General features: G+C 37.7%; 1 protein-coding gene across 1 annotated transcript in view; it reads right to left on the bottom strand.

Annotated features, from left to right (window-relative positions):
- The window catches only part of ADCY2 (adenylate cyclase 2), a 231,861-nt gene that overhangs the window by 69,142 nt on the left and 141,400 nt on the right, over window positions 1–21,319 (bottom strand). The window contains exons 5-11 of the mRNA XM_074899489.1: window positions 11,787–11,935; window positions 10,485–10,596; window positions 9,275–9,402; window positions 2,585–2,743; window positions 2,106–2,238; window positions 1,599–1,775; window positions 254–297 (exon numbers count right to left, since the gene is read on the bottom strand). Of these exons, the coding sequence (XP_074755590.1) occupies window positions 254–297; window positions 1,599–1,775; window positions 2,106–2,238; window positions 2,585–2,743; window positions 9,275–9,402; window positions 10,485–10,596; window positions 11,787–11,935 (902 nt within the window). The remainder of the gene's footprint in view (window positions 1–253; window positions 298–1,598; window positions 1,776–2,105; window positions 2,239–2,584; window positions 2,744–9,274; window positions 9,403–10,484; window positions 10,597–11,786; window positions 11,936–21,319) is intronic.

Genomic DNA, 21,319 nt, shown 5'->3' with positions numbered 1-21,319 from the left:
ATAGTAGCCCATCAACATACTAATTCAGAACAATGCAGTTTGTTAGCAGGAAGTGTATTTGCAGTTCATACGTAACATGTCTGCCAAATCTCTTTCAATAGCCCTTCTCTGTGTAAGAGGTATCAGCTGAAAAAATAGTCTGGGTGAGGAATGTCCCTTAATATTTGAAAGCATGCCTTATATATATTAATGTATATGAATGTATATGTATTTATATGGACTTTATATAAATTATTTTTAAAAATTAATTTACCTCTCTCTGCAACGCTGAAAATGATATTGCCCCATGGGAACATCCTAAAAACCAAAAGAGAATACCTATGAACTATAATAGACTTTGACAACATCAACTTGCTTTAAAAATAGTGTTGAAAACAGGGTCAAGTAATGAGAAAAGATTCCAATACAAATACTTTTAGCATTAGATTAAAATTGTCTAATAGAAATATCCAGCCAAGAGTAAAGATAGAGTGACCTGAAGACAAACTGATCTAATCTTATAAACACTAAATAACTAATACAACAGTCTGAATCAAAGAATGTTTCGCTTTACTAGAAAGTCACTGCTTCAAAGTCACCACTGTTTTAATGCAGCTGAAACTCCTGCCAGCTTCAGCAAAAAGCAGTGTTAAGTGCTTTTGAAAAAAACAGGTCTGAGTGGCCAAATATAAGCAGTGGTAATTATTTTTTATTGATAAGCAGCAGCAGCCATCACAGCCACATTTATTTTGAGATTAATAGTGATGGCTGGGTACTTTCTGTAATGAACATATCACAATCCACATTCTGTTGCACTGTATTTATTGAACAAGATGGGTTACGTGGCTCAATCCTATGTAACAGGAACAAAACTGAATGCCAATGTTGAAGACCATTAGAATTTACCTTTATGTTTGCCCTTTTTAGAAGTCGAAGATAATGCAATGTACCAGCTGTGGACTGACAGCGTTTTAGTGATGGCCGTAAAATAGTGTTAGTATAATTAAAAAGAAGTCTTTTCTGTTCAGTGTAAGAGGTGTAACATTGTACTACAGTACTGTGAAACTCTGGCCATCAGCCATAACTGATGAGTGGTCAGTGCACCTTCAAAAGGTAGATGTTACAGTGACTATAGATTTGGTTTGCAGAGAACTCTTCTAATAAAGTCCACTCCAGGTACCCCAGGGATATTCTAACTTCACAGCCTTTGCTCCAGGTTTGGCATTGTTCCAAATGGAGAATGTGGCTAAATAGCCAATAAATCTCAGGGAATCTCTCTGTATCAAAATTGTTCCTTCCCAAAGGTGTCGTGCTCTGGCTTTATGTTCAAAATGTCTTTCCACAAGGTGAACAGCAGCCACTCTACATGCTGGGACTGGGGCTCACGCTCAGGGTCAAACTGTGCATTTTAGTGAGTACATTTAGACTCCTTATAATTCAGAGATACACTTATAGCAAGACATGGCTCCTTAGAATCTAATCCAAAGCTCACATGCAAGTGGAAGAGCTCCCACCAACTTCATATTTTTCTATCAGAAATAACCAGGTATATAGCAGTGAGCACCCCTTTCCTTTCAAATATTGCTAAATTGTATGAAATGACATAAGTAGGCCCCTACTGTTGTGCTAATCTTGCCGTTTTCGGTGGTCATGCTGTCCCTGTGATGCAAGTGTGCAAATGGCTTGGCTGCTCCCCAGGATTCCAGATATCGGGTCATGCGGACAGAAGCTCTCATTTTGGCTCCATCGAGAGTATGTCGAGGTCTAATGTGGTGCTGAGGGCTTCGCTTCTCTCCCTGGATGACAGAGAATAAAAGGTGATATCAGTCCTTTGTGTTCATTATCTTTTGAAGCAGTTATGCATCATCTGGTATCATATATCTGCATGCTTAGGAACTTAAAAATGGAGAGATGCTAAGAACCTGCAATTCTTAATGATATTGCTGGGAAATATCAGAGACTTATTTCTGAAGAGCGGGAAAGATTCGCAATGCAAACATTGTGTATTTGTAGGCATCAGTAATAGCTCTGATCAATATCTTATGGTAGTGAATTATTCAATAAAGAGATTAGTGGTCCTGCTCAAAAATAACTATGACTGGCCACAAAATAAAAGTGCTACTAACCTTAGGATTGATTACAAAGTAAGTCTTAACATTATGCTCTTTCAGATATGGGTCCCTCACATCTCCATCCCCATCTTCCACTTTGTAAGCTCCATTCAAATGTGCCAAGGTGACTGAGGTGATGTGAACACGGCTGAAATTATATATTTTAAAAGAATGACAGAATCACAAATACCAATCAAAGCATAATTTGAACCTGATCAAGCTTTTTTACTAGCTTTTGGATATACTTTTTATACACTGCTTACTTCATTTACAGTCTGTCTAATCTCATTTTTAGAAGTTCTAATGGGCATAAATCTAAAGGTTTCCATGCACAAAAAATCCTTCTTAAATCACAGGAAATACTGACTGCCTGTTTTTTTTCCTAAAGAAAGCGCTAAGAATTAGTTCAAGCTTCTCCATGAAAGCTGATGGCTGAAGACATGGTACCTATGCATTTCTCCACGAGTCCAAATGTTAACAGAGTTCACTCTTACCCTGGGACTCCTCCAGCTTCCATATGATTTGCCAGAGTTACATCATGTGACCACACATCGTACTGCCACTTCTGTAGCCCAATAACACCACAAAGCACATTTCCAGAGTGCACTCCTACACGCATATTAATATCAACTCCAGTTGCGTCTCTCACTTTCCTGTAGTTGAGAAGAAAACAAGTATTAATATACATAATAGGGCCTCTGTTTTCTTTTAATCTGCCCATCAAACTGGCAGTAAAAACAGTGACAACATTTATTTTTTTAACATTGCCTCAATTTTTTTATGCTAGGATTATTTCTATATATTACCTTTCCTGTTATCATTATTTGCAACTATTTGTAGTAAATACTAAATCTTAAGTCCATGTCTGAATTCCCTTCTTTTATACTTATCTGAAATTATTTGGGAGGGCTGAACTAAGTAGTGGCGATGTTTGGCCTCATGGTAAAACCTAGGGACTATTTTTGTCCTACAGGCAGCTTTTGGAGATCTGGAACTACTGTTATGCACCCTTCTATCTGAAGACCCTAATATCTACATTGGACACTTTCTCATATCTGTTATATGAGAGGAAGGATGAAAAACGCAGCACCTCAGGATATTCTACTGGCTGATGACTGGTACACTTTTTGGGGATATGAGCTCAGTGCCATTCAGGTTGTGGAGAACATAGACTCAACAGCCTTCTACATGCTTGGTGAATGCTGTACCCACTTGACTGTTATATAAAGAATGAGAGGCCACCCTCACTGTCCAAACCACATCTAAACCTTTGGCCTTTCCAATGACTTTAGACAGAGATGAAGTATCTGTTCACCCCAACCCAAATCAGAAAAGCCGTACGTGTAAGATAGGCATGAATCCTTCCAGAAGAAGCTCTTCTGAATCAAGGTGGTTTACTTAAGTCAAACAACCACAACATTTTCAGACATATATCATATGAGTACCTAACTTCATATGTAAAGAGTTATAGAATTAATTCAGACATCTACAGGTTTATACATTTCTAAGAAATGGGAAGATTGTAACTTAACTGCATTTAGGTGTTTAAGCCCCAAGTCATGTGGACCAAAACTAACCAGTAATAAAGAACACGTACATGCATTTATCTTGAAGGAATTCAGGGTTTTGATGGAAAGAACAACTATAGAATAAGAAACCCAAATGGCTCCTGTATATGAGTCAGATTCATAGTTCTAGCAACATATTCAGTTTTGATGAGAATCATTAGCTCTGTACCTTCTGAATTACAAAACTAACTGGATGTTTCTTTTCTTTTTTTTTCTTTTTTTTTTTTTTTTTTGAAAGGGAACATAGAACTTAACAGGCTTAATTTGATATGGGAAATCCTACATTTAAGCAGTATTTCTCAAGTGTTCTTTTTCTGGGAAATGAAAATAAAAGGATCATGACTGAAAGTATTTTGTTAAACTGTGTTTTGAAATTATTAAAAAGAGGATAAGTTCTTTAATTTCTTCAGTCTCTATCAAGTGTTTATTGGTATTTCTTTTCACTTTGCCATTTTACACTGCTCTTGTGTACCTGACACACTTGAAAATGAACTGCTTGTAAATGATCTTTGCAAGCAGTCAGCAAATGATAAACCCCGTTTTGCTCTGCACAAGGAATATGACACAAGCTTAACACTTTGGGGAAAAAAAAAAAAACATGTTTTACAAAACTGGGCAAAGTGGAAGAGGAACATTTATCTAGAAGTGCTTGTCGAAAGGCTGCTCTGCCATATTCTGCAAAGCAAGCCATAAAGTCTGCTTTATAATAAGCTCTCAGGAGTTAAGGAGGGGAATAAGTAGAATATGTTCCAAAACTGAATCTTCTCTTCTGTGTCACAAATTAAAGAAACCACAGAATATTTTTAAATTAGAAGTGTTACTCTGGACGAAATTAAGGTTTACTACTACTTGTCTCCCGTGCTCCCTGAACAAATGCTATGACAATGCAGGCACTGAATCTAAGAATGTAGTCCATCACATCTCCATAGGATACTTGCCTTACCTACACAAGTATATCTGAAACTTCCCACCACTATTTCATTTTCTGTTCCCACGATCTCTCTGGTTTCTCTCAGCACACCACAGTCTGTGTACCCATCTTGGCTGGGCAGACTACACTTTTCCTACTGCAGTTTGAAATTTGAATTTGTAAGGATTCTGTATTTCACCAGCATGGTTAGCTTGCACGTAGTCATAGAAACTTTACTACACACAAGCAAGAGCTCAGGTCATTAGGAAAGTATCTGCTCTGTCCACCTGAGTTTTATTCATCGGTAATTCTGGATTGATGTATCTAAGATTCACCTAGTCCCATTTTACACACTTTCACACACTCAGTGTGCCTTGAACATTTAGTCCCTGGAAAATTTCCAGTTTTAAAAGCATAGTTCCCTTTTGGATCAGACCTGCAGGAATGAAATTATACCTCAAAAATTATTTTATTTTGTATCTAGCTTTCCAATTGGTACAACCACCTCATCCAACAGTTTCTTTCACTTTTCTCAGAAATGGAACTCATTTCCAGCTACCAAATCAAAGACAGCCTTTGAGAATCTATGGCTAAACAACATGTAAATTAGGAAGTCAGGAGACAGACAAGGGGGTGGAGTTTAGGCTGGAGGAAAACAGCACATATATTCATACACAAACATATGTGTAAAATAAGCTCTATCCTTAAAGCATCCAGTTAAGATGGCCAGCTCTCAACATCACAGGCCACAGTGGCATCTATGGCTTGATAACGTGACCATCCTGCTCCCAGGCAAGCAGGCTGAAGACTATAAGAAACACTGGATTTGTTCCAACATAGAGCAGAGAAGCAAAGCCATTAATCAATAGGACTACTAACATGTTCAAATGGAAACAATCTGTAGCATAGTGAGCTGAATTGCTCAAAATGGAGCTACACATCATTAGGAAACAAGACTGAATAAAGTTTTTTATTATAGATCACCTGGCAATTTGGTAAAATTACTTCTTTTTTCTTCATAGATAACTGGAACTGAAACCATATTCAGGTGGTAAAATCTATACAGAACTCTTAATCTAAGCAGCAAACTGTTTTTTTTCAGTAATTTATAGACTCAGGGGTGAGTTTGCACCTCAGTGACTGAATATAACAAAACCTCACATCTGACAAAAAGGTTATTTCAGATGGAGTGAGTCAAACATACACTGAGTGACACACTTTCAACAGCAAGAGTATTACTACTTCTAGTTTTACAGGCCACAGAGGTATTTCAGGAGATGCTTCCACACAAAGATGCAGCAATCACACAACAAAATATGGACTTGATTAATAATCAGGGTTTTTTTTTTCACCTACAGGCTGCAACACATAACATAATATTTTGAAAGCATTTGCAAACATGGGGAACACATTCTTCACTTCTCACAGCGATGTAAACAGGGTGTGATAATCAGGCATCTGTCTACAGGAGCATTGTGGATTCGGACTACAGTAATAAAGTCAGATCAGAATGTGCTATACCACTAAAAAATAATTTTCTAGTCTATAAGGCTGCTTTTACCAAGGAGGACCTTATCATCCAGCATTAACAATGAGCATACTTGATAGCAGCTTGAGCAGAAAGTTTTTTCAAAGAAAATTGTGAAGTTTTGAAGTGCGAGGAACTGACAGATTGCTCTCTGAGCTCAAGTAAAGCTCTGCATTATGATGTGTAAAATTATACTTTCAGTTTTTCATGAAGGGCAATTTATGGCTTGGGCTTAGCATTGTTTTTCCACCAGACTGTAACCTTGTAGACTTTTTTATCTTAAATAAAAAAGCAATGGGTTGACCAGAAACTATATGCAAATGGTTTTAACTCACATTTATCACACAGCACACAGATCTTTTCAAATTCAAACCAGAAATCTCTCATTTTCACTGAAATGCTGTGGAAAAAATCCAACATTTTTTAAGCCAACCAAAGGAGGAAGTCAGAACTTAGGGACAGACAGTCTTACCTACTTTTCTACTGAATTGATGTTATCTTTAGTTCCTAATATGTTAGAGAAGCAATTGGTTTAATTATAATGAAGTTCTAGTATATCTAAAAAGCAACTGAGGAAACAGCCAAATCTGTAGATTTTAATGCTTGGCAAGAAGAAGTACTCCAAGTACCATTTAAAAAAAAACCAAAACAAAACAAACAAACATGTATTTGAATACAATGTAAGGTACAACCACTTCTGAATGAAGAAAAAATATTTTAGAAAATGCAGGAGCCTGATTCCTGTACTGAGGTTAGTTTTACAAAAGATCTCTAAAGCAAGAAGATCAAAATCCTAATTTCCACAAATACTAAAAATTTTCTGTGAATGCCTTAAAATGAAAAGAACCAAATTGGTTTAATGAACCTACCCATATAGTAATTACCCTGGATCGAATCAGAAGATCAGATAACTGAAAGCTGAAACCCTTTTGTGACTAGATTACTCACATATGAGAGTAGTATTTAAGGATTAGAGGAATAATTTTTGCATGCCTGTGTAGTTAATCATTGAAATAGCACTGTTCGACATAACTATAGACTTCATGATGAGGTGCATGCCACACACACACCCCTCACAAAGATGAGGTAGTTTCTTACTTTGCTACCTGGACAGTGGTAAATAAGATTTAGTCAAAACCATCAAAATTGGAACTAAAACTTACAGAAGATCATATCATGTTTTAAAACCAAAGACCAATTGTTTAAAAAAACAAATCACACAGATGACTATCAAATATCCAGACCTCCACATGACATATATTTTTGCAAAGTGTAGCTCACCTAGATATACTGTCATTTTATTCAAAGAAAACTTAGCTTTTCTACAGGAAAGATATTTGTGCCATTAACATTAACTGCTATAAGTAATCATTTACAGTATTTTAACTCCTAAAAGCTGAAAAGAACTTCAGTTATGAATTATCTGACCTTGGCTAGAAAATAAAAAAGAGGTGGAAGGTTTTTTATTTGCCTTTTCCTCACAAAACGTTTTCTAAATGAACTAACAGAATCAGACCCTTGCTTAACAAATAAACTACAATACCGAGCTGAATTTTCTGCATAGGCAGGTTTAAGACCCATGGTGTTCAGACATCCAAACTACGTTTAAGTACCCTCATACTGAAATGTGTCCAGCTTTGATGGCAGAACTCATCTAGGGCAGGTAGTTTACAGAAGAGTTATTTCTACTCTGAACTGAGAGTACAGATAGCAGTCAGGTGAAGAGAGGAGGAGAAGTAATACTGCCCTTTTGCAAGAATTCTTTGAAGTCCCATTGTCTTCAGAATTGCTGAAATTGCCTATAATCCATTCCCAATCTACTTTGAGATCAGTACTGATCACTACTGATCCCAATCAATAATAAGCTGGAGAATTTCTCAAGTATGGCCAAAACTGTATCCTCAGATGCCTTACAAGTGTTAACCCATCAGATACAACCATTTTTTTTTTCCTCTTTCACAGATATCAAGCTTCCTGTTATTACCAGAGTTACTTGAAATAAGTTACAACTGCTATTTCAAAAGCAATCACATTAGGATTCTCAAACATTTTGTTCTGTTCTCTGTTTCAAAGACAGAACAAGCACAATGATTATGGGAAAGAATTAAGTGACAAACACAGTAATTGACAAATCCAAAATACTGCTGATAAGCACAGAATTCTCAAAAGTCCCTTAATGTGTTAACTGACAAAACTTTTTAGAAGGTCCTCACCTAAAAAATTAATTACAGCAAAGTTGCAACTAAACCTGGGGTCTAGTAAGGCAGGCATATTTAACTGATTATTTAACAACATGGGAAGTCAGTCTTTTGGCCCAGGAATCTTTAAGCCATTAGAAATTACTTTGGTAAACGTGCTCATTATCACTCCACTGGCTCAGGGCTGAGGCATCTTAATCGTGGAGGGGCAACTGCTCCTGATCACCACTGAACTCCAAACTCAGAGGAGTCAGAGTTCTGGCCTCTCACAGAGCCATATGACTAGCCGGTGGGTGGCAGCTTCATAACTCTGCCTAAGTGATGTTGGTTGGGATATTTATCACCTTGGAATCACAGAATAGTTGATGTCAGAACAAACATCTGGAGATTGTCTAGTCCAACTTCTGCTCAAAACAGGGCCAGTCAGAGCATGATGTTCAGGGCTCTAGCTGTTGGATTTTGACTATCTCAAAGGCTGGAAACTCCACAACCTCCCTAGGCAATCTGTGCCATTGCTTAATCACTCTCACAGTGAAAAAAGTGTTTCCTATGTTCAGAGGGAACCTCTTGTGTTTCAGTTTGTGCCCACTGCCTTTGGGCCTTTCACTGGGCACCACAGGACACCCTGGCTCCATCTTCTTTGCACTGCCCCTTCAGGTACTTAAATGCGCTCATGAGATTTTTCCCCTTCCACTTTTTCTTCTCCAGGCTGAACAGTCCCAGCTCTCAGCCTTTCCTCGTATGAGCAATGCTCCAGGTTCTTAACCATCTTTATGGTTTAGTTACAAGATAGCCTGGCACAACCCATCCTATTAAAACATTTATTAGATGAGGCCAAGATCAAGATTACCATTGCTGGACCTTGTAGTGAAGCACAGCAACTACTGTAGGTCTAAATGTTTCAACCAGCAGCACAGCTACAGACAGAAAAGAGCCGGAATTTTTATTGTTGTATTTTTAACAAAAAGTTCAGCACTTACTTAATGGCTTCACACATGTCCAGTCCCATTTTCACACAATTCTTGGCATGATTTTGAAGAGATATAGGTAGTCCAGAAACACAGTAATAGCAGTCACCTAGGATTTTAATTCTCATACATTCATTTTCCTGGAGGAAAAAGAAAGGTAAGATGGTCACTTTCAACTTGAATTACATAAATGAAGGGTTACTAAGACTGACTTAAATGATGTTAGTAAAATCATTCTACCTACGCTTGTTTCAGTAGAGAGAGATTTGGCTTGCTAAAAAAGAAGTGCTGTCAGAGTTTTGTACGGATGACTCCTCCATCTGTTATGGTCCTTAATGGGCAAAACAACGAAATAAGTTCACCGCAAAACATGTATCTGCAGTGTTGTTCACACCTTAGATTAAAAACTGAACCAAAGTATCATGTACTCAATTTAAATAAAGTCTTTCTGTTTGAAATATCAAATCAAAAGACCTAGCCTTCCATATTTACATCTCTGAATATGTACTAGGCAATACCTCCTGAAACTAGTAATCATAATCTTATTTCTATCTTTTGTACTCTAAGGCAATGTAAACTTGTGGGGTTTTTTAAACTTGTGGGGTTTTTAATCCTGGAAAACAGTTTTGTACTAATAAAAAACACAGAACACTTTAATCTGTTTTAGTGTTTCTGATTTCACCTTCACACACAGCATGAAGTTTGATGCAATTTTTATAAAAATGACACCTAAATAAACAGAAGAAAATCTTCTGATTGTAGTCTTCTGATTGAGTCTTTTCTTGAGTAATCAAGAGGCTGTGGTCAGTAAACAAAACCGCTTTGATCATAATTGTCTCTCTTGTCCTCCAGTCTCTTAAATGCTTTTTCAGAGATCAGAAAACTGGCTGTATCAGTTTTCAGTCCTGAGTTTCTTAAACCCTGTTACTGTAAAAAATCTATTTAAAGAGCGTTCATCTGCCATTAAGCTTTACTGGGCTCCATAAGCTGTCTCTACTGGTCCTATTAGAGAGAGCTATCTTGGGTTTCACAGATTGTCACACTGGCAGAAACACACTGTTGCACTCAGACCAGAGCCAGATTTTTTCTTCACACGTTTCAAGTCTAATCTTCCTGCCAAAGCCTCAGAAATGCTGCCAGAAAGTAGAAGAGTCCCCAGAAAGAAAAAATATTTTAAAGATGACTTATTTAAACTAACAGTAGCAGCCCAGTAGAAACTCACCTTTGCAATTTGATCAAACTTGCCAAACAGCTCATTTAGCATGTGCACCAATTCCCCTGGAGAACAGTCACTGGCCAGGCGAGTGAATCCCACAATATCAGCATACAAGATGCTACAATAGAAATGAAAAGAAGCTTGGTCACAGTTTCCTTCTGCAGAACTCAGATTTATCAAGTAATAGCAAAACCTGAAAGCAAGCATTATGGACTACACAGAGGTATGCTGATACCCAAAACAACCACTGCTAAATGTAGAGCAATAAATATATTTATAGCTAAACCTACATTTACTTTTAAAGGCATTATGTTTATAGGTAATATATACCTATGTTTACCTCTATAGGTACTACCTTCGCAGATATTACTAAATTATTATTTATAGGCATTCTATGCCTGTATTTATTACAGTGTATTAAAACAATAGAAATATTTTTCCTACTCACATATCAGCAATATAATAATGGTAATTGTTTCAATGAACATCTTTATTCTCAGAAACTTTATCATTGTAGACATTTTCTATCTAGATTTACCTGTCAGTGATATGCAACATGGAAATCTTTGTTCACTTGTTACTCAGACTATTAAACTCAAGCTTGATTACTAAGATATTCAGGTATAGACTGTTTCTATTCACCAAGAAAACTTGACAGTTCCATAGAATCAGGCTATGGAAAAAGTAGCAAGTGAAAATGAACTTAATCAGAAGTCCTGCAATGCTTGCTTTAAAAAAGAAATTTCTAAGAATGTCATTCAAATTAATTTGTCCAGTCAAAAAACCAGGCAAAACAACATATAAAGATGAAAGAATATTTAAAATAAATGATGAATTATTCTTCTTACTTCTAGAAATTTATAATTAATAATTAATTTGTCAACAGAATATTTTATCTCAGGTACTGTGCAAAATACATATGTGATACAGCTATGTCTATTTATGTTATATAAACCCTGAGAAATTGCTCCAGTTAAGAAAATTACGAATTCAGTATAATATAACTGACATGAATTACAATTCTGACTAGTATAGATGAAAGCAATATTTGGTACTTTAGCCTGAAAAATTTAGACATTATGAAGAAAGCCTCTTAATGCATGGCTTTTTCCAAACAATTCCTTTGTATTATCAACTTTGTTGCTCTTCTGGAACGTGGAATTCTTAGCATTTGATGAAATTTATGGATACTAAACAGTAAGTTGTTGAAAAACATATTAAAACAATTATTTTCTGAACTGCTCTCTTAAGAATTTCTTTTCAAAATTTTTTTGAATGCAGTTGACACATTTTTTTACAGTACAATACCTTACATTGGTGTGCCTTTTGACATACAAATTGTGGAAGTTGTTGGTATTTTCCAGCTGGCCTGCCTTGGGACCTTGCAACCTCTGAATGATCTCTGCTTTCATTTCCATAGCAATGTGAGCAGGTAATAAAGAAAGTAGAAGACGTTCCTAAAATTTAAAATAAAATGTCCACAAATTCTTTAAGGAGAACCAAATCAGTATGGAAGCAATACTGTGCAAGGAATACACTACTTTCAATACCCTAGAACATTCTGATGAGTCTTGAAATCAGGCATATGCCAGGTATGACCTCCAAAATTAATCTGTTCCTTGAAAAACTTGACAGAGATATACACACAATTCCAAGTAAATGTAACTTCTTCAAGGTTCTGTGTATATTAGAAAAAGTGTAAGCTAAACTTAACGTCTGAAGACATTAGGCATAGAAATCTACTCAATACCTGAGCAGAATGCAGGAAATATGGATCAGCAAATAAAGCAACAGCTGCAAGAACTGTTTAAAGGATTTCAGGGAAATGCAGTCCAATTCAGGAAGAAGTAGGCTAAATCATTTTTTTTTAAAATGTATTTTAAATGTTTAGTCATACTTTTAGCAGTTGTTAGACTGAAAATGAAAAGATAAAATCAGGACACAGTACATATTGAAAAAGCTGGACTTTTGCAGACTATTTTGATATGTACTCTTACCTTACTTTATTATGTCATTTGATGAACTAAAGTTTTTTGAAAATACTAACCTAAAAGGAAATTGAATATTTAAAAAAAAACCCTACATTCTTTTCCTTATCTTTTGTTGGTATCATACTCATAGTCTTCTTGTGAAGCTCTCTTACATCAGTACATTTTAATTTTGCCCACTTTACCTGTGACAGCTTTTCATTGAGCTCCTACTTCTCTGGAAAACTGGATCAACAAGGGAACAGATAGAACTCTGAAAAAAAACCCTTCCTGCTTTGATCATACTCCACCTCAAATCTGAACAGGAATTTCCCATTTTCTCATAGGCAGAGTAGAGAGGCTAATTCTGGCTAAGTCTAAAAACCAGAACCCTAAACCAGTGAGGAGGGTGAAAGCATCTGTAAAAGCCCGTAACAGTCAGAGAGAGAAACAGCTACGTCAGAAAAGACGACAACCTCAAAATATGCATGGTCTGCAGGTGTTACTCACAGTGATGAGTTTTCTTTGGTTCACAACACGTATTTTTGCAGAGTTTGCAGTTCTGTTCATGAAGATAGCAGAAGAAGTGTAACCATTAATCCAGTGCTCTGTCTGGGATAATTACTGCTGTTCAGGTCTAACGACCTTGAGTAGAGCATGGTAATAACAGGGCTATAGAGTATCTGATATTTGCAGCTACCTCGGCTATCTGTATCTGTCACGTATAATGAAGACTCCCCATTCCTGCTAGCATTTGCGTACCTTTAAGTATAGCATTAGTTTACATGAGGCCCTATGAAGCTGATCCTGCACACACTTTGTGAACAAATTCTATTTCAGTGAATCAAGACTGAATCTTGCTTTGTTGCTAAGTAATATCGAACTAATAATTTTCTTTCTTTGCTCTATTTTTTTTTACTTTGGTGAGATCTAAAAATAATTTTGATTCACATATGTATGGACTGCTCTTTATTTTTCATACTGAAGCATATCACATAAACAGTAAGATGAGTCATGAAGTAAATGTTCAAGGAAAAGCATACCTGTCTCTAGCCTGACTAAAGGAGGCAAGTATAAAATAAAAGATGTACTGTTTTTCTACTGCTAGGATCTCAGTTTTTACACGTTGTAACTGAGAGGAATATACACAATTGACTTTTCATCAAAATGCTAATGTGGCTTTATTTCTTAAATGCAAGATTAATTTAGTACATCGAGGAATTTCAGCAAGTGCACATCCAAGAAGATGCATATTTTCATTTCAAATGTAGTCCACTGGTGGAGGTATTTTGCTAACTTATAAAGAATGCCTGCAGAGCCAATGGATTTTTCTCCATAATGAAAGCTTACTCTTCTAAGTTGCTCTTTATCTAACAGAAAGTTGCTGTTCTGTGATGTACAGGACAGGTTAGCACTTGTTAAGAGTTACCATTTAACAGTTAACAAAGAGGTGAGTGCTCTTAGCTTGTTTTACATCACTGTGTCCTGTTGTACCATGGCTAGTAAATTCAGGCTAGTTCACTATCTTCCTATGACTCCATTATGATTCCAGACACAAAGTGAGGCAAGGCACTCAACATCCAGGTTACTGCTTATGTCTTTGAAACACAGAGAGGCTGGCAAAAGGTCACAGATAAAAGCAAGAAAAGTTTTCAAGAAAGCAATAGAAATAGAAAAAGAAAAAGGTTTTGTAGGAAGCAGTGTGAAGTAAACTACAAGCTAAAGAAACATGAGAGGAAAGCGAAAACAGAAGGCCCTCATTTCGTAGGGTACAGCAGGAGAGGCAGGATATTTCCCCTCCTCCAGGCCAGACCACTACTCCATTCTGCTTAAACATCCCAGTGAAGCTGTTCACCACACCAGAACTTACCTCCAAAGAATGTTTTCCTTCTGCCATTTCCACCGTACAGAAGAGAAGGTTACAACCAGAGGTGGCTTTAGAGAACTGCAATCGGTGAAGCACACTGCAAAATACCCTGCCATGCCCAGTTTATACCTAAAGGTTTCAGCCACCCTCTCCATCATACAGACTGCGAGTGCTCACATTTCAGTCCCGAAGTTACTACTTGTGTAATAATGTGTTATCAAGTCACATATTACAGTTCACCCAGATTGTTAATTTTGGTGTTTTTTTCACTAAAAGACAATTTTGAAAGAAATGAAATCTCAACTATTTATGAAGACTGTGGCTGGGCTGGACAGCTAACCAAATAGAAAATGGTTATAAATACACTGTTTCTTCCCTTTCTGCTAAGAGATCCTAAGAAATGCAAAGCATTTAAGAATACTTCTTCCTCCATATTTTGTCATCTCTGGTGGCTAAAAAGAGCATAGTGGAAGGATAAAAAACAATTACTACTGAGATTGTAGTGCCCGATGTTGTGCACTGAAATTTCTTCAGACTAGAACAGTGTGAGGAACATAGCAAATGAAGACTGCTGGTAATGATGGCTTTTTATTTAATAATACATTATGTACTATTCTCTCAAAAAGACAGAAAATCTACACATCAAAACCTAGGTGAACTGACATACAAGCCACTGACTTTGAGACAAAACACCTGTCTATTTGTGGTAGACAGAGAAGTCACTCTCAGAGGTACAGTCTGTATGAAAAAAGCCAAAGTAATTCTGAATGCAGGTCGAGATGCACCATTTATAAGTCTTTAGACCGAAAGTAACATTACCTGCTTCTGGTGAAAAAGAAACTGCTATGTAATAGCAATATGTAAATAGCAATATGTAAATAGCAATAATTAAAATCCCCTCACAAATGTCATTCCCTGAAATATTACCAAGATGACCTTACAGCCAGTACCTGTGATTCATGCACACAAGACTGCTTCCTGATTGTCCATGTGTGTCTGAGGCTATGCTTTCCCCTCACTGCTCAAATCACTTGTAGCTGAGATCTTTAAGTCCCAGGGCTAAAAGACAAAGCACACGATCCATACAGAGTACAACATTATAGTCTTTCCATACTGTAGGTTGAAGTATTCCTTTCTTCTCTGAACAAGCCCATCTGGATCCCAGAAGATGGCTAGCAATCCCTGGATTCTCTAACTAAGGATTTGCAGTGGTATTTGTCAATCTGTTACTGTTCTCAAACTCTCACATCCAAGTCCATTTCCTTGCCAGAATTTTCCGTGAATTATACAGATTACCTCAGCAGTCATTCCCAGTTACTCATCACTCCCCTAAAGCTTGATAAACTCTAGATGTTTGTTTAGCGAAAGTAAATTAGCATATCTCTGGTAAAGATCATAGCACTGTGTCTGTTTTTGCAAGGTGGCAATTGCATTTGCAGCATCTTGCACAATGGAGGTCATGCAGTTGTTATGCAGCAAGCAAGCAAAATATCCTCAAATACGTGGTACGGTACATTTTTTTAACTGCATATATCACAAATCAAACTCCTCTTGGCCTGAGTCAATAATGCTTTATTTATTTGCTCATTTCTGTTTTGTTATGTAAACTACCAATTCTGATTCACTCAGTTGTACAAGATTACATCACTATCAACTCTTTACCAAAGCATAAACAATTATAAGAATTTATAAATTAAAAGGCCAAATATTCTTCCATCTAGTCTGATTTCTTGAATAATATAGACAGTAGAATGTCATCATGAAGAAACAAAGCTATTCTGAGAGGGCTCACTACATTAAAATTAGTTTAGCACCTTACTCTCAATGGAGGGAAACTGTCCTTCAATGCAATTTACAGAACCAAGTACTGAACTCTCGAAGGGAGCAAGTCTTTCTTTCTCTCTCCCTCTCTCTCTCTCTCTTGTCTATGGAGTGAAATGCAGGTTCAAGTTTTGTTCTTACTGGAAGAAATGCTCATCTTCATTGCTGGGCTTCTGATGTTGAAGAAGTCTGCAGAAAAACTACATATATGTAGATAAATAAAGGATTATAGGGACATTTTTTGCTCTATAATCCCATATAAGGATATTTTTGTCCCTTAATGTCATTTAAGGCACTGAATATTGAACCCTATTTATCTATGGGTTCGGTTTTGCTTTCAGATTCCTGTGGCATATGTCTAATCATCTATTTAGCAAGTTTGACAAACCAGATCAGTAAGTGAGCAGTAAGACTCTAGAAGCAACTAGCATACACATACATCCAGCTTCACCACAAAGTTTAAAAATAAACATGGATAGAATAAAATTTTCAGCTGCCCTTGAAATCTATCAAGAAATAATCACAGAATCAAAGAATCATCTAGGTTGGAAAAGACCTTGTAAATCATCCAGTGCAACCATTGACCTAGCACTGACAGTTCCCAACTACACCAGATCCCTCAGCGCTATGTTGACCCGACTCTTAAACACCTCCAGGGATGGGGACTCCACCACCTCCCTGGGCAGCCCATTCCAACACCTAACAACCCCTTCTGGAAAGAAATGCTTCCTAATATGTAGTCTAAACCTTCTCTGGTGCAATTTGAGGCCATTCCCTCTTGTCCTATTGCTTGTTACTTGGTTAAAGAGGCTCATCCCCAGCTGTCTGCAACCTCCTTTCAGGTAGCTGTAGAGGGCGATGAGGTCTCCCCTCAGCCTCCTCTTCTCCAGGCTAAACACCCCCAGTTCCCTCAGCCGCTCCCCATACGACCTGTGCTCCAGACCCTGCACCAGCTCCGTTGCCCTTCTCTGGACATGCTCGAGTCATTCAATGTCCTTTTTGTAGTGAGGGGCCCGGAACTGAACACAGGAATCGAGGGGCGGCCTCACCAGTGCTGAGTACAGGGGTAAGATCCCTTCCCTGCTGGCCACGCTATTGCTGACACAAGCCAGGATGCCATTGGCCTTCTTGGCCCCCTGGGCACACTGCTGGCTCCTGTTCAGCCAGCTGTCAATCAACACTCCCAGGTCCCTCTCTGACTGGCAGCTCTCCAGCCACTCCTCCCCAAGCCTGTAGCGCTGCTGGGGGTTGTTGTGGCCCAAGTGCATCCCCCGGCATTTGGCCTTATTGAAATAACCTACAAGAAGGTATCTTGTGATTCCTGTTTGCACAGCAATGAAACAGCCATAGCGATGGTGATCAACAGGCTACTTGTTTGGCAAATTATGGTAATGTTTACCCAAATCTCATGCCCATTCTTTTAAATACACCTATTAGGATAAACATCTGTAAATTGTTTTTTCTTAAAGCTAACCTGAACTCGTAACTGGGAGGGGAGATGGGTTTTGAAAATTAGGTGCTATTATCCCCTTAAATTTAGGCTATGTTAGTAATCTCCACCAACCTTATTACTTATACTGAGACCAATAAATTGTATTTTACACATACACACTGAGAAAAGTGATCGATCTTGATTACAGAGACATCAAGAGATGGAGAATTCATCAACTCCTCAGCTGTTTGTTCCAGTGGCTAATCAGCTGAACTGCTAAAAACTGATACAAATGTGTTCTGTATTTCGTACTTTGAAGTCTTGGTCCTGTTATATCTTTCTCAGCTCAAGATTAATGTCCACACTCTCCCTGTAGACATAAACACTGATCAGATAACTTAATTTTCTTTTTGATCAGGTAAACAGCCTTGGCTCCATAAATCTCCTGCTCCTAAGTATTTTCTATACTTTCTTCTCTAAACCCTCAAGAACCTTCAAACATTTTTTGAAAGTTCATTTGATACAAATCCTAACATTGTGCTCCAGTAAACAAAAACATAGACACACACTCCCTTCTGCCTTATTCCCCTCAGTATGTCCGTGCAACTTTCTGCTGTAACTTCTCTGGAGCTCCCTGTCTGCTATGTCTCTAAAATAATTTTCAAAGTTTCAGCCTTCCAATTTTCTATTTATGACCAATACTCTTTGCTTTTAGAATTATGACTTTCCAGACAGTTTTTTATAAACTGTCTTGATGAATATAGTTTATAAAGTATTTCATATGATGGTATTTACTATCAGACCATATTTGACTTTTCTGCAAAAATTATTATAATTATCTTTACGTATCTCCTAGATCATTTATAAAAAATACATAATAGCATAAAAGATAAGAACTGGTTCTCGCAGAACATGACACACATGCCAATTCACTGAACATCTCCACTGACAGTTTCCAGTTACCCCACTCAAATTCCATTAGACTGTGCTCTTTTGAAGGGGAACAGTGTCAATACTTTCAATCAGGATGCCCAGCATCATTGCATCAAACATCTTACTGAAATCTACTGCTTTTGGAAAGTTACTTAAACCAAACCTGTTCCCCATTAAAAACTGCAAAGCATTTTCATATGACTCGATTTCCTACAAAGTTGAGTACATCACTCTATTTCTTTCTGAATACAAAACAATCATAGCAGCATCTTTTATTTCATACTGATTGTTTTCCTATCTAGAGGCAGCCCCTTCCTTTGTTAGGATGGCTTTTTTCCTGGAATACTTCCAAAACGCTGGCATCGGCCTTGACAAAAACAAGCAAGGATTTTTCCTGACATCTAGAAGTCTCCTACATATCACAACTTTTTACTAAATATTTTTTTTTTACATATCTAATTGCTGCTTTGCTGTTACTTGGGGCTAGTACAGGCTTTATGTCACAGCTGACATCTTTTCTGATGACAGAATTGTGAACTCTTGCCTGTTCATTAACAGCCTGCTAAAGTGCTCCCCATTGCTAGCAACATTCATCTGTGATTTGTGTTGGTTTTTTTCCTGTGGAAAATGAGTTTTTCCAAATCCCCAAGCACAGCACTGTAAGACTTTTTATCTTCATGATCCTGTAGGTGAAATTTCAAGGCTGGCAATGCCAGGAGCTGGTATCAAAACCAAAAAATCAATACACACATGTGGAATGAGAGAACCATCCTCTCAGTCCTCACTACTTCAACAGCCATGGAACACAAGCTCCCTCATGAAGATGTTTTGCAGAAGACAAGCTGTAGGTGTTCAGGAGCTGCTGCGGTGAGAAAGGGAGCCTCAAGTTGGGGCTCTCAGCAGGGCAGGGCCCAGCCCCATGGCCAGGTAAGCGGGGCAGGCCCAGGGTGACTGCCAAGGGCCCAGGTCACCAGCCCAGACCATGGTGATAAGACATGTCCACCCAGGTGCAAGGACTGGACCAGGGCCAGGGTGAGTCCTTGCAAATGTAGTTAACATCTAGCCAGCCACCTTCATCTCCAAATAACTCTAGAGCTACCTGAAAGCACTGCCTCACTGCAATGGTTTCAGTGTATGGGTCTGAAAGCTCATTTAAATGCACAGGCTCAGCACATATTTGGCAAAGACAAATTCCTTCAAGGAACTTAGGGGATGCTTAATGTTTATGCATAGATTACAGCTTGCATATGCAGGCTGTCTGACTAATTTTGCAAAGGAGGTTCAATTCACTACACCTTCAGAATACGTGCCTATCCTGTAGCTGTTCAAGAGACAAGTCATCAAACAGCAAAACAATAGAGTAAAAACAGAACATAATGACATAGGCAGCCAGAGCTGCTCAATTAATTGACAAAATTTCAAGGTTTGTTTCTGTCTGATCCTGTTAACTCTTGATTTAAGTTTTATATATCTGAAGATCACTGCTGAATAGACAGAAGCAGCACTTTGCAAAGAATCTGTTTGACGAGATTAACATGGTTATTACTGTATCAGCTTTTAATAATGGTGAAGTATTCCAATGCTGGCATTTGCTCAGTACAATTCTAAACAATAAACCCCTTAACTCCAGTAAATTTCATTCCACATTTTGATGAGGTTTATGTTTTTTTTTTCACTAGAAATGAGCAAAACCATACAAAGCTCTCTCTTCATGTCTTTTCTTTCTTCCAAACCATCCATGGAACGTGTCAGGGAAGATATTCAAGAGCATTGCTTGGAAGGCGCAGCCCTTTCCCTGAAGACAGAGATTTCCTGTTCAGTTGCTCAGTTTAGAGTCAAGCCTTGTGGTTGAAAGCATCAAATCCAAAGCAAAACCAAAAATATTTTTAAGGCACACCACTGCACTTAAATTAGAGGATCACGTCTGAAGTACATTGATACAGCATAGCTCCTCCATGCTCTTCTAGTTAAGAGTGAAACTGGTTGTTTTTAATCTCAGACTTTGCCTGCTGATTTTTCAGCCATCTGCTTAGAGAATACCAACTAAGCATGCGAGAATGTATTTCCTTCTGTATTTCACTGGTAATTTTTCAATATTTTACGTTACCACACAGGTACCACACATTTGTGTAATCAGATGTTAGTCACCGCACAGAAGGATCAAAACCAAGGATCAGTCACCCAACTATGCTTGTCAGGAGCCCACAAACACTTCAAAGAGGGTCAGACAGAGCATTCAGAAGCAGGGCCAGACAGCAATAAAAATGAATTAAAACTCTCAATCTCTGCATTAGATTAGTCAAGAATATAGGTAGATAATAATTGGGGAGGGAGAAGTTTATTCAAGCAGAAGCTAATTCAAGAAATTTATTTCATCCATGTATGAATGAAAAGTGAGCCTACAGTAAGGATCTGTCCTACTTCTTGTGAAACAGCGATTATAAATTTTAATGACGCAAGCTGTATATTTTAACACCTTTTCTGAGCAGCAGTAAGCATCACCGTTCATTCAACAACTCACTTCCTAGCCTTGAAGACAGAGGAAGCTGACTCACGCTAGGTAGAAATTAGAGAACAGGCAGATGTCTGGAGGGTATACACTGTTACTGCATTCATAAAGCAGACCTTTTATTTCCTTACAATGGTCGAAAGAAAAGGGAACAAGAATGATTTTCATTATATGTCTATCTCGGGAATGAAAGCTTCTCTTTTGCTTATACACAGAACACATGTCTTGTAGAAATGTCCCAACTGCTCTTTAATGATTGTATTTACTAGCTACTAAATACAGAAAGTTTTAAGTGATGAATTTTGCTCCCAT

This window comes from Athene noctua, chromosome 2 (assembly GCF_965140245.1).
Source record: "Athene noctua chromosome 2, bAthNoc1.hap1.1, whole genome shotgun sequence".
Classification (NCBI taxonomy): Eukaryota; Metazoa; Chordata; class Aves; order Strigiformes; family Strigidae; genus Athene; species Athene noctua.
This window is presented reverse-complemented; position numbering and strand designations above follow the sequence as displayed.